General features: G+C 39.2%; 1 protein-coding gene across 13 annotated transcripts in view; it reads right to left on the bottom strand.

Annotated features, from left to right (window-relative positions):
- ANK3 (ankyrin 3) overlaps positions 1 to 14,474 on the bottom strand; it is a 355,138-nt gene that overhangs the window by 134,316 nt on the left and 206,348 nt on the right. For all 13 annotated transcript variants that reach the window (XM_072040023.1, XM_072040026.1, XM_072040016.1 and 10 more), the window contains 5 exons: positions 9,346 to 9,447; positions 8,778 to 8,876; positions 8,289 to 8,387; positions 4,406 to 4,504; positions 824 to 1,009 (listed from right to left, as the gene is read on the bottom strand). In XM_072040023.1, the coding sequence (XP_071896124.1) occupies positions 824 to 1,009; positions 4,406 to 4,504; positions 8,289 to 8,387; positions 8,778 to 8,876; positions 9,346 to 9,447 (585 nt within the window). The remainder of the gene's footprint in view (positions 1 to 823; positions 1,010 to 4,405; positions 4,505 to 8,288; positions 8,388 to 8,777; positions 8,877 to 9,345; positions 9,448 to 14,474) is intronic.

Here is a 14,474-nt window from a genome sequence, read left to right as displayed (position 1 = left end):
AAACTCCATCTTACATAATACATCTCTTTTACAACGGCAATTAATTCCCAAGAATGCTTACTCTCATTTTTAAACCCTAGTTTCAGCTGCAGAAAGCCCTGGTATCTAAACTACAGTCTTCTCTAGCACATGCTACTTTATTTCATCTAAAGCAGGTGTCTATCCTATAAAAGGCGATGCAAAAAGGAGGAAGAAATGATGCAGAAGCACTAAGTCATGGAGGAGTGATGATGCATATATATATTTATATATACCTCTGTTGTTCTATTCACCATCATCTAGGTTAACACATTTGGAAGCAAAGAGGGGGAAAAAATGAACGGTTAGTTCACCACTGGTGATATGGATGCAGAAAGCGTCATGATTGCTACATGGCATGGCAGCTCAGATGACAGCACAGTTGGCACAAAGGAAGCTTGACTGAATGGAAGCTGAATGATCAAGTATTTTGAATGTTAATTGTTACATGTTTATCAAAGTTCTGTAAGTGGCGATGTTACAAACAACTAACCAAATGACTTAACCGGATGACCTCTAAAGCACACCACTACAGTAATGGCTTCCATTTCCAAGAGAACAGTTGTAATAATACATTGTTTATTATTTACCATTTGAAAAGATTTTAAAGGAGAAGTTAATAAAACTGAGGTGAGGAAGAAAGAGGCAAGGGAAGCAAAGTAAACATTATTTTTAGTTACACACTATAGCAGAAATTTACACGTAACTCATAAGCAAAGTACCTCACTAAGAGAGATTTTCACTGGACGTAATACATGTTGTCAGCACTTAACAGCATCAAAACTTGTTTCTTTTTACAACTGACCTTTGACTCCACATCAGCATTGTGGTCATTCTGCAGGAGCAAAGCTGCTGCCTTCGTATCATCCTTCCGAGCGGCGATGTGAAGAGCAGGAAGACGGACTTTTCCCTTCGTATCATTTTCAAGCAACAGCGAAACCACCTGGTCATGACCTTGCTGCAAAGCTACTGCCAAAGGTGTGAAACCATCCTGCAACATACAATGGGGACTCTCAACACCTATCCTGAACTTTGCAGGGGATGGAAATTGGAGGGAAGCATTAGTGAGAGTAAAATTACAAGACACAAGCCAGCAAAACTGGCTAGGACTTGGAAAAAAGCATGGAATTATTCACTATTATTTAATACATTTTATTATATACACAAATATATGTGGCGATGATGTCTCCAATGCAAATTATCATCCTTCTTCCCCAAACCTACAGGTTATAGCATACATTTATTTGTATTTTTAAATTTCATCTCTATCCTCTTAAATAGTTAAATATGGCAATTAAAACATAAATATATGCTTATATTTAATTTAAAATTATCCATATATTTATCTATCAATAATACATTTCAATATTTGAAAAGGAATTACACTTTCTCCCATGAAACCAGTTGTTTTACTACAACACCAAAGAGCACATTTCCACTTATGAAAATAGAGATGTGATATACAATCCACTTATAAACAGAAATTATTGCCTTTCAGACTAGTAAATAGCCAACCAAAGAAATGTGGAATCAGAGACCTGAAAAACAGAATTTTTATTTAAAAGATTTTAGTGTGGATTCCTCAAACACAGGAAAAGTACAGTCTGAGATGATTTAATAATTTTATTATTATGGATTTTTAGAAAACTGAAAAATGAAAGAGTTGTTATTTAGATTCCCCAACATTTAAGTAGCATTCCAACCCAAGAAAACACATAAATTTGCCCAAGATAATACCCATAAACCCCTCAAAAAACACAAATGGAAATTACTTGGGATATTTATTTCATTATTACTTGTGATTCTTGATTAATATGTCTGAAGTTTATATTAGAAAACTTTGTTACAGTCTGGTTGGCAAGCACATTCTGTGACTTTTTAACTACTTCTGTCATGTTGAATCTGTATGTTTAAGTGTGAAACAGAAGTGCAGCAATGACATAGAAGAATGCAGGTCCCTACCATTTCAAAAGTGCAGAGTTAAAATGTTAACTTTTGGGAAAATTGCATTGTAAGAGCAGAAAGGAATTCTGGGGGGTAGGGAGGGAACATTTTTGGCTTTTTTTTTTTTTTGGGGGGGGGCGGGGGTCATCTTTCCTTTTTGTTTTTGTTTTTCTTTCCTCTTTTTTTACATGCTGCACAGCTCTGGAGGCCAAAAATACATCATGAGCACCGCAAAGAGGGCTCCGGAAATATAGCTACACTGTACCTGCACAAACGGATGCTCTTGCCTGGAGGAACCCTGATTGAGACAGCACATGCCTTGGTGACCTGGAGGCACCCGCTTCCCTCTCTATTTATACAGCCAACAGCTGCAGTACAGTCAGTGCTTCACGACAACAAGCTATCAACAAGATCTTTTCTTATCAGGCTTTCTCTTCTGATAAAAATGAGAAAAAAATTCTCATGAGAAAATTAAAGTCCTAGGAATTCCTTTTCTCCTTTCCTTAGAGAAAAGGGAGTCGACAAAGGGAAGCACTTCATTTCAACCCCAGATCAGCTGCCATCTTCTATACTCCAGTTTCCTAACTCTGACAGAGAGCTGCCTGTGCCCGTTTATGCAGAGATCCCTTATGCCATGGCCAAGCAAACTGTGACCAAGAATATTAGCAATGACAAAAATGCATTTCCACCACAGGCTATCTGAAGTTGCCAACCTACAAAAAGCAATTGCAAGTATCTTAACATCAAGTACTATAATTAGTAACTGTACCTTAAAATATAAAGCAAAGCCCACCTTCAGAAAAAAATAAATTAAAAATAAAACCAATTAAAAGAAAACAGGTGGTTCTATTTTTTTTTTTTTAATTTAAACACCTTTGTTATAGAGTTGTTATTAGTGAATAGTTAGCTATGTATTAATTGTTTAATAAGGAAGGCTTTTGAACTTCAATTGACAGAGATCAATAGTCTTTATATTAAAGGTTTGACCAAGAGAAAATAATAAAGCACCTATAAGCAACTACCACAAACAAGTAGGGCAATAAAGGCAACACTGCTTTGTAGTCTCATATCTTCAAAGGAATTCTCCATGGATAAAATTAGATCACGCCTTATCAGGCTGAGTTGGAGAAAAGCTCAGCCTAGACTGACATATAAAAAGCTCATGGGTAAAAATACCTAAGAATCAGAACCAAGTACCTGTGCACAACTGTACATCTCTATTTTCAGAAAATCATATAATGGCTAGGATATTTTCAAAAGTCAGAATCTACTGTAGGTCTCTGGGAGTCCAATGACTTCATTGTTTCTAAGAGAAATCAGTTTTCTGAAAGCTGTATTTTTCATTTAGTGTTTTACATTTAAAATACTTCATTTTATTATTTCTTGGCTTCCGTGTCTTTGAGCTTTTCCAGGAAGTACTCTCTGATGCACGCCGCTAGTTGTAAGAAAAGATTAGTGATTTTGAAAACTTTATTTTGATCCATGATTCATTGCTATAATACTGTCTTCAAAAGAGAAGAAAGTTTCCATACATACATCAGTGTATAGTGATGCACTGAAGAGATTTTGCACCTTGTATTTTGCAGGAAGTGTGACCTTCTCAAATCAGCATTATTTCCTTTGTGATTTAAGTTCAGATGGAACAGACAGATGTCAGTAAAAGGTTAGAGCAAATACTGAAATACTTCTTTTTGTTTTTAAACCAGATTAAATTCAGTACATTTAGGTGCTATTTAAGACTAAATTTAAAGACTATTAATATTTTAATATTTGCTATTCTTATAATCACTGTTTTTTTTTTTCCTTCCAAGTTGCCTTACTTGAGTTAGAATTACTTTTTAAATTAAGAAATACTTTTTTTTTTTTTTTTTTTTTTTAGAAAGATCACAGAACAGCCTTCAAGGACAAATCTTCTGTCATGCTGTCAGCTTGAAATTATCACTGCAAGACCAGACAGGATAATTGAATGCTGCAGAGAGGGTATCAACATGGTAATAAATACAGTTCAGAAAATACTCCAAGCGCTAAGTAACCCTGGGTTTTCACTGGTATCCCAGAGCTGGTTTCAAAGCATAGATGAACACTTCTTGCTTTATGATTGCCCCCTACATCACTCAGTACTTTTAACAAAAGTGTGGAGAATTTTTGTATCATGCACACAGCTTCCTTTTTTGAGTACATAACCTGAAATATTACCAGTAATGACTAAGAGCACATCTATTTTTAGAACTGTTTCTAGTTAGAGTCATTTTTTTATTTTAGAAATGGCAAGAGAAGGTTTAAAAATCTTTAAAAGCCAGTAACTCGATATTCATTAGCACACTTCGCAAAGAGAATTTCTACTGCTCTTTGATTTTGTATTTAAAAGACAAGTGCGGTATCGGCTGGCAAGGATCACTGCTGAAGCACATTTTGTTTTGTTCATGAACTGTAAAACTTTTACCTCTGTGGCAAGGCTTTGACTGGCACCATTGTCAAGAAGAAACTTAACAACCTCCAGGTGGTTTTCTTGGGCTGCCATATACAGTGGAGTGAAACCATTCTGAAATAGGAAAACAAGAGTGTAAACATTAACATTTTAAACATACCAAAACTCTGCCAAACTGGTAGATTAGCAGGAAAACACGTAAATTGCATGTTCACACACAAGTCAGTAGCATGATCACCGCTGATTTAAGTGAAGATAAGAGAAGGGTAGTAGTATTTTAAAAGACACAATGGAATGTAACAGTAACAACTTAAAACATTCATATTATATCAACTGAACTGTTTGGTACTGCTGAAACAACGAAAAACAATCCCTTTCTCCTCTGATTTATCATATCCAAACACTAGAGATAGGCTGAAACACAGTTAAGACAGGCAAAGACGGATTTTGAGAGACATGGAAACTTCTCATCCCAGACTGATGAATGTCAATGAAGTAAACAGAATAAAACAAAGAAGTAAGGGGTGGTTAAAAACAATGGGTAAAACAGAAGAGGTATTTCATCTGGCCTAAGTAACAGAGAAGGTCAGGAAGGGATTCCATATGACCGGGTTTGGCCAAGACTGTCAGCACTCTCAGGTCTGCAACACGGCCAGGGCAGACATATTTCAGCAAGATGAAAGGAGCAGGGGGAGCAGCTCTTACAGCTGCAACTCTTACAAAGGACACTAACCTAGCTTTTGCAGTAAACTAATAGAGCCAAACAGAGATGAGCTGTAACAACTCTGGCCATGTATTTGCATCAAAGACATGAACATCCTGAATTCTGGAGAGATGAAGGCAAATTGTAGTCTAAGACTTGCGGCAGTGAATTATGTCTGAGTTATAGTAGCCCCAGTAAAAACAGCTGAGAAGCATCTGACTGTCACAGCAATGGGGCAGAGCTGCATGGCACACATCCAACCCAGAGCACACAGGAGAGCGCAGGTGACCTGGGGCCAAGCACACAGGCTTCACTGCCAGCAGAAACAAATAGGAGGTCAGAAAAAGACAGTTGGAGAGGAAATGGCATGAACTGGACATTTGATCCAAGAAGAATTTTACAATCACCGAGACACTGAGCAGCTGTGAAGCCACATGTTTACGAGGCTTACACAGCCTGCAAGGTCTATGGCTGTTCCAGTATTTGAGTAATTTGGTGTCTATTTATTAAAGCACCGCTACAAGCCTAAAGCGGGCACCAAAGTCCTTCCAGAGCCCAAGCAATGTGTTAATATACTCTCCAGAAACAAGGCCTAACAGTTTAGCTACTGTACAGTTAAAATTCTGTTAATGAATAAGAGAGAACCCAGAAAGCGCTTGCTGAGGGATCTAATTTGCCACATTACAGGTTATTTTTATAGTGAACAGCAGTGTCTGGCATTTTTCCATATCGTTTCATGACACACTCAATATCTATTTACTAACTCAGCTGGAAACTAAGATATTTTTTTTATTTTTATTTTTAAGTTTTAAACATTTGTATTTAGAAAGCAAGCAGGAAATGCTTCCTAATTATTAGTTTTGGAAAATAATTAATAGGTGAAATTTCTCAGAACCAAGTATTATTATAGCATCTGGAGGCAGAGCAGAACCTTTTCTCCTATGCTAAAGTTATTGTACAGTACTCATCATCTTTCCCCCCACACTGTGCTTTTTCATCCCTCTCGAAATAAGAGACTGAAATTGCCAGACAGCCAACAAGCCCTAAGAAGTGGTACAAAATTCAGACTTTTTTTTTTTTTTTAATAAGGACAGGAAGATTTGGTTAAAAAGACCTAACATTACTATTGCTAGTGCTATCAGGAAGGTAGAGCTGTTATCTTCAAGGGAAGACAAAACAAAGCCCAACTCACACAAAACAGGGTCAGCATCAAAAAGAAATAAACAACCAAAAACTCTGGGTGGTCTCTCTGTGGGTAAGCCAAACTCAAAAGAAGTTATTACAAGCTTTAGAAAGGCTCAAGTGATGCAGAGCCACAGACAAAGCTGGTGCAGGGCAGTTTGTTAACAGGGTGCTCCAGGGACAACAAGGATCTCCCCAGGAAGACTGATCTCAGGTGGAGTCACTCCCAGGTACTGGTGGGGAATGGCCAATATACTCATCTCTCAATCAAAGACATCACTGGCCTTCGAATGGGGGAGAGAAATATTTTATTCTCACATGCTGGCAGAATTAGGGTAACGCGGGCAAACCTCAGGGTGTATGGACAATGCGGTTATGTAAGGTGTTTACAATCTCAAATTATTTTTATTTTCAGGGCTGAATACACAAGTTCTGAGCCACAAGAAGAGACAATGCTTTCATAGCCTTCAAACTTCAACAGGAAAAACACTGGAAATGTTTCTGCTTTGTTTTACTTCCTAAAAGTCACAATTTAAATTGAAACTATTTTTCTTCTCTTCAAATTCTGTAGAGCCTGAAACCAAATATTACTGTATGTAGCTAGTATAAAGGAGTGAGAAAATGGAACCAAGTAGCCTGTTTGCTTTGTCTGGGTGAGAGAAACATGAAATACAGATCACAAATAACTAACATTCCTGAAATACCCTCTTAAATTTTTGTTTGTGTTATTTGAGAGACAATAAGAACATTTCTTTGAAATGTACTACACAACATTTTTAATGTTAATTTTTAAATTTCCTTTGTAAACAAATAGTGTCTATCATGCCTACATCTTTACATCTTTATAGTGCAGAATAATGGCAATACTGGGCCAGTAAAGGCCACCTCCTAATCTGATCCCCCTTCTCTGACACTGCCTGCCAGCCAGCCCCTGAGCAGCGAGAACAGAAACGGGGCAGGCACCCAAGGACACCTTCTGTGACAGAGCCACCCAGCTTCCAACTGGCTGAGGTTTATGCATGTTTTGAGCCAGCGTTTTCCTGTGTTTCATTCTGCTGCTTTGAACACCAACACTGTTTTCCCTCTTCAAATTTTCTATAATTGACCTAAATGTTCACTCAAAGGACTTCAACAAACTTAAAAGCTCTGCATATGCTTACACTATCTCTTCATACGTGGAAAGAGGAAGAGCTCAGTGAAGCCTGAGACACTGGATTATGTGAAACAAGATCCCTCTCATTTAAGTAAGTTCTCTTCCACTGCGGTTTTATCAGTATCTCGTCTGACTCTGTAACAATTAGCAGCTCCTAGGACTCTGGAGGGCAGATCCAAGGCTGAAGGGTAAATGCTTTTTTGTGCTGCCTGTTACAGAACCACTTCAAGTATCCTGCAAACACCCCTGGACGTGGCTGTGCTTTTTTCATCTCAGCAGTGTGTCTGTGTGGCTCCCAGACAGCTTAAAATGAAGATATTATTTCTATGCTTTTTCTGCTGGTGAATTAGGTGGACAACTCAGAGCTAATCCCACCTGATGGTTGATGTACCATGTGGGAAAAGACCTAAACACAATTTGGGATTTCACTGTGTCTGCAGGGGAAAACAAGACGATGTCTCCATAATGCTTCTCATAACTGATGACCTGGTGAGGGGTAGAGCAGAAAAGCAGAGAGCTGGAAGCATTTAAAGTTTTAATTGTATGTTGAGTTACAAGGTGGGAGTGAACTCAGCACTACACTCACTAAAATGTCTGGTTCAGTAATAAAACAGCAGCTGTGCATTTAAACTTTGTCCTTGCACCTGTCATCATTCATCTGCATTGTGTGGAACAGCCAGAAAAGGACGCTTTTTGATTTTTGCAGGATTGTATTAATCTTACTGAATAGATCAAATATATTCAAGGATCAGCATTAATACTATGACTCTACTAAACAAACCTAACAACACTGTAAGGGGAGAAGGATTTTCACGTCAGCAATGTTTTTGATAGACCAAAACCCAGAAATATTACTTTACCTGAGACTGTGCATTGACATTGGCCCGATTTGTAACCAACACTTTGACTACTTCTGCTTGCCCAGCGAGGGATGCGATGTGCAGTGCTGTGTTTCCTTTCTGAAATGAGAGACAGTCAGATTTGAAAAGAGTACAAAACTTGAAAACATGACAATACTTTCAAGAACATGGTCCAGTCTAATATATACAGTATTTCTTTGGATAAAATACTCTTACTGAGTATTTCCAATGGCTAAGTTAATTCTAGAAGATACAGAAACCTACAAATGGAGACCTAAACAGAAATGTACAATTTGTTGAGTAAATCACATCCCTAATAATCTGTGACACTTACTATAATCTAAAATGTTTCTTTAAGGATCCTTGAGACCATTTCACTAGTGGGAAATGGGCAATTAGTGCTACAGTAATGTCTGTAATCAGTTGGCCAACACCTTGCACCCATGGCATCAGCGTGAACAAGAGAACAATTAGATAGGCCTGACTAACCTTTGTCGCTGCATCCACGCTGGCACCTCGCTGTATCAGTTCAGAGACAACTTCTACGTGTCCTTCTTTGGAAGCGAGATGGAGAGCATTCAACCCATTCTATTTAAAAATATAAGGGAAAAAAATAAAATGAAACACAAAAGACTGAACCAGGATTTCCGCTGCACCAAACAACACATCAGGAGATGAAAGATTACATCCCAGTGAGAGGGCTGTTTCCAGAAATTATTCTTATGTGAACTTTACAACTAGATAGCAATGACAGAGTATGAACTAAGTCAGGACATGCTAGTTCTGGGGTCTCCAGTTCCATATGCTGTCCCATGACCTGATGTAAAACAAATGAAATGAAAGACAATGTTAAAGAGCACAACATTTGGTAAGTCGAATTGAAATGATGTCTTGGTAAGGGTTGTAAAAACAAAAGTTTCACTTGGGTAAGATATGTAAACATGGCTCATCAAAAAACAAACATAAGTTATTGCTGACATGAAGCTCAAATATATAAACAGATACGAGAAAGAGGGAGAGAGCATATCAAGAAAATTTCATGAAAATTTTTTTCAACCTGATTAGAAATGTTGATGTCCACTCCACTTTTTAAGTAGTCAAGAGCCTTTTCCAAGTTGCCAGCTCGAGCAGCTCTCAAGTAACTTGCATTCGTGTCAGACTAGAAGAAAGAACGAAAAATTCTGTTAGAAATTACAGCACCATATAGAAGTATATTCCCTTGACAAAGAAGTTACTTACGACACAATGTATTGTGCACACATTTAACTAGACAGGGAAGGATTTCAAACTGAGTTATCAAATATGGGTCAAATCCTGCCCTCCTTGCTTATGCAAACTCCCTGTGGTGTAAACAGGCTTTCCACCTGACTAGGCAGCACCACGTTTGACTTCAGATATAAACGTCAATTATGCAGCACTGTCTAACACACAAGGCTGGTAGCCAGGGACACATCTGGTACTCAGCAAGGAAGACAAACATGGTGAGACTCAGGATAGGACTCCATGGAAACCATTCTGCTCTTTCCAACAGAGCTGCATCATCTTCAACATCCGAGCTGAACAGTCTGGACCAGTACTATTAGATCTTACATGACAGATTAAAAAGCAAAAGGCTCTGTGTTGAAAGGCTGGACTGCCTAAATGAAAACCATGATTCTATGAGTTAAGGCATTTTATAATCTAGTGACTTGATAGTGTTTTATTTTCCCCATTCTCCCTCACTTTATGGCACATTTTATTTACAACATTTGTCCACATTTCAGTGAAGCGATCAGAAATCCCTAGATACAATGCCATCATCTCTTCACTGCATATTATTTTTTTTCAGATCTTCTTTTCAAGATGGCTTTCAAATTTGCTTTATTATGACCTCAGCTTGAATATCACGATGGCAGAACGGATGGTTAAGTCATGAAAGAGATCACTGAAAAGTAATTCCCCATCCCCAGAGGGTTTTAACGAGTTATGCAAATAACCACAAAGAATGGTTTAGATAATGCTGATCCTGCCTTAGAGCAAGTGGAATGAATGGTGTTAGCTTTCAAGAGGGACAAAATCATATAGTCTTTGATTTTATCTGTACCAGAGCTTCCCCTGCCATCTTGGGAAGTCAACGCATCTTTTTGTGCCTGAGAGGAACTGTCACGTTTTTTCTCAGCATCGTTTCATCACAGGCTTCCATCACTGCAGATTTAAATGCTCTGAGATCCTGTAAGGTTCTAAAAGAATGCAGTGATCACCCTTAGCGGAACAAAATAAAGGCAGTAACTGCTGAAATATAAAACATCCTGGCACCAATACTCAGTTACTTATCCAGCACTTAACTGATTTTTTCATTCCCCGTTTTCTAGATTTGCTATAGACCTTTCTCCTCTCTTGTCAATGCAGCTGCTGCAAACTGGATGTTCTGTTCAAGCACTGCCTCCAAGCCCATCTGAAGTCACTTTCTCATGCAGGATGAAGCAATCCTGGGCATGACAGCAAAACAGCAAGCTGCATGAAGATGGCTTTCTGCTTGCACAAGGACAAGCTACAAGGCTCTTTCACTAGTACTTTCAATACAAGAAGCTCTCTCTTTCAAGGACAGAACCACTACTTACAGACTCTTCATTTTCTTCTAAGTTCTGTCCACACAGCATTATACTTTTGATGTTAAATCAAAAATGTACAATCTTCTCTGCTCTTAATTTTTATTTTCCAAGCACACCATGCTGACCATTACAATTTAATACAAATCAATTTCTGTGATGTGCTTCCAGTAAAACAGCCCTCAAATCCCCATGTTCAGTTAGGCTCTTTCCAAATCAAGGTGCTACTACAAGCTGCACGGTGAGAACCGTAAAGAATATGGGGAAAATAGCTGCCTGGAGAGACACAGTAGAACAATGGCATTTGGAAGATCATCTGAACTGCGCGATGCAGATTATTACAGGAGACAGGCCATTTTCTCAGTGCTTAGCAACAGCAGTCACTGGGGTAAAAAACAGGTCAGCACTTTATCAGCATTACCGAAGGTATGAGGAAGGGCTTAATAGACCAGGAGCCTTTTTTGTCACAGCGCAATGGCATGTCTGTTTGGCACAGTCAGCAGGTGGACGATAATTAACATCAGCTGTTTACAGCTGCTTCTGGGTGGGGAAGCAATGCACCAGACAAGCTTGCTATGAAAAATCAGTTCCAACCAGTCATTAATTCCTGCCAGACAAGAAACATGCTGGTACTCAGAAACATTTGACACTTTCTATTTACTCAAGCAAAATGGAGGAAAATGAAAAAAAAAAAAAAAAAAAAAAAGGAGGAAGAAGGAATGATAAATGGCTAATGTTTGCGTTAATGGTAAACTGCTGTCTCACTGCAGAGGAACAGCAGTGCCCGTGTCTTTTAAGGACTTCTCCTGGAAGCACTTGTTCTATAAAGAGGGAGGCCAAAGGTTAGGTCACACTCCCAGCGTGGGGATGTATAAAAATGTTTCAAATCAAGCCAGCTCAGGTGCTGCTAAGTGATGCACAAATCTATTCCTGAAAGCCCTCAAGCCAAGAGAATGCCTCCCTTTGCCAGTCACTCCTGAGCACTCGCTTGTTTTGCCCAAATTACCAGCAACAGCCCTGCCAGCAGCAGCCAGGTGAGGCAGGTTGGGGGGTCAGAGCCACGCTCACCAGCGCTGTGCAAACCAGGCAAAACAGTGCACATGTAGAGGCACTGCAGTAAGAACCTGGAAGCATCCAGAGAAATTGCCACTCAGAACACATTGGGGATAACAAAACCACTCCTACACTTCAGCTGGTCTGAGCTGGCACTCCCAGCTTCCACACTAATGGCTTCCAGTTGCTTGAACGTGTTGGAGCTCGTGTGAAACTGCACGAGCTGCCTCCACAGCCAGGGTGTAACACATCCCTACGTACTGAGAAAGGCCATAGCGATGCTGTTCTAGCTACAAGTGCAGAGCACAGCACTGTATGGGCTGCTGCAGGAAACGTTAACTCCATCCCAGCCAGACACAGTACACTAACATTGGCCAAAGATCCCAAGTCCTCAGACTGAGTTAAAATTCACCCTTTCTAGGGCACCAACCACAGAAATTTTGAGGGGACAACAAATTGAGGTTGTACAATTGTGCAGAAAGTTCATCAGGGTTTCTGGGCTTCTCTCCATCCATTATGGTCTCTGCCATAAGCAGAAACACGCAGTAACATCAGACAGAAAAGTGAGCCAGCATCTTTGGAAACCAAAATCAATTCAAGCCTCTCTAGAAGCAGCATTGCCAGCTTCCAGTTTCCCAATGACTAAGTTATTTCAGACCTACTCCAATGGAGACGAGTCTTACAAGCTTTTTCTAGCTTACAAAATGACTTGAATACCCTTATTTTTAAGGCATTCCATTTCCAAAAACCAGGAGAACTAACAAACCACACACAACTTTTACAAAAGCTAAGCACAGAGGTCAATCACGTCCCTTCCCAATTAAATAAGCAAATGCACAAAAACGGTTTTAACAACAAGGAAAATACTGTTCAATGACTGCAATCAAGAACTCATGGGGACAAGCTCCACAGCACCTGGAGCAACCTTTCAAAGATGACAAAAAGATTTTGCATTCCAGAATCACGTGCAGCAGCCAACTTCCCACCCGAACAAGGAGCATGAAATCAGAAGATGAAATTCCTCTTAAGGATGGCTTACCCCGCAGTGCTAATGGCGCTCTCCTACCTTCTATGATTTGCATGCTGAGTGTGGTATTACAATAATATGGTTTAAGATCCTAATATGCTCCAAGTCTTGGGACTTCCAAGTGGTATCTACTGTTGCTTGTGGACAGGATAAACTTATTTTACAGTTTACAGTCACTTCTCAGTTTTATATTACACCATCATTTCAACCAGACCCACTGAATTTCCAAAATACAGCCATATACAGGAAAGTTTCAAATAAAACAAGATGCAAGGCCACCACAATAAATCAGCTACCACTGGCATTCTTCTCAATGTAGAAGTCAATGCAAATCAATTTAAATCCCATCCTTCCCCAAACCTGGGGCAAATAAGCCCATCCTAGAAAATGGCAGTGAGACTAGTAGATGTGAACTTTGCTTGTCTAAACTGTTTGCTTATCATAGCTGATCAGAAATCATCCAACTGGATTTCCAATGAAAAAAACATTTCAACACAAAATCTATGTGTTGTCATAATATTTTTATTTTGCACTTGGACAGTAAGAAAATATATGCACTAGACTTCTCTGAGTCATGCTTGTGTTGATCTACTTTATTCAATAAAAGGGCACTATTGTATTTTGACAGTCCACAGCTGAACTGAAGAGCTGCTACATACAGTTCAGGTGCCTCACGTGCCTGTTCTGCCCCTGTGGCAGTAGAGCTCACATGGCATTTGGGAGTTTCAAGTCACAGGGATACTGCAGTGAGTCGTGGTGATACAGTTCAACAGTGAAAACTAGCTGAAAGAGGTGGACAAAGGTGCGAGGCAACTGAACTACCACTTCCATGATTCACAGACCAGGACAGAAACTTTAAAAAAAAAATCAAAACCATCAGACCGAAACATTCACACTTCTGGGCCTAAAATTTTCTCAACTTTACATTTCTGTTTTAAGCCTAAATTTGATATTTAAAATTCTTTTCTTTCCCCAATACTACAATGAAATAGGGAGGTGCCATTTCCTATTGGCACATTTTTGCTTAAGACAGAGACTCTTGGAGTCTGTTACAGAGCCTGTAATTGCCACTGTATTGCATAGGCAGGAACAGCATCAGAGCTGAGGCTCAAATCACTGAAGGATGTTAGAGTCCAAATAAATTCAACAATAATGTTAGTAATTATTTATCCAGATTGTCATCATGCCTGGGAGCCCATGTAAAAGGCTGGTCAAGGACCTGATACATTAAATGCACTGAATAATGCAGTAAGGAACAAAAGAGGTTTACACGTGGGACAGGCAAGCAGGTAAGTGCTCCCTGGTGGGCCACTGCTCTTTCACAGCCACCTCCACATCCCATCCTAACCGGTGTATGAAAGACAAGCTGCCTACAGACAGCACATTTACAGGGCATTTCCTTAACGGACCTAAAAAAACAACTCCATTCTTAATTATTCAAACCTCAATATTCCCAAGAGGCATTCTGTATGCTAGCAGTCTATTCAGACCCCCACTTCCTTTTTTTTTTTTTTTGGT

The sequence above is a fragment of the Anas platyrhynchos genome, chromosome 6, assembly GCF_047663525.1.
Source record: "Anas platyrhynchos isolate ZD024472 breed Pekin duck chromosome 6, IASCAAS_PekinDuck_T2T, whole genome shotgun sequence".
In the NCBI taxonomy this organism is placed as follows: Eukaryota; Metazoa; Chordata; class Aves; order Anseriformes; family Anatidae; genus Anas; species Anas platyrhynchos.
Note: the sequence above shows the minus strand (reverse complement) of the source record. Positions and strands in the feature narration are given on the sequence as shown.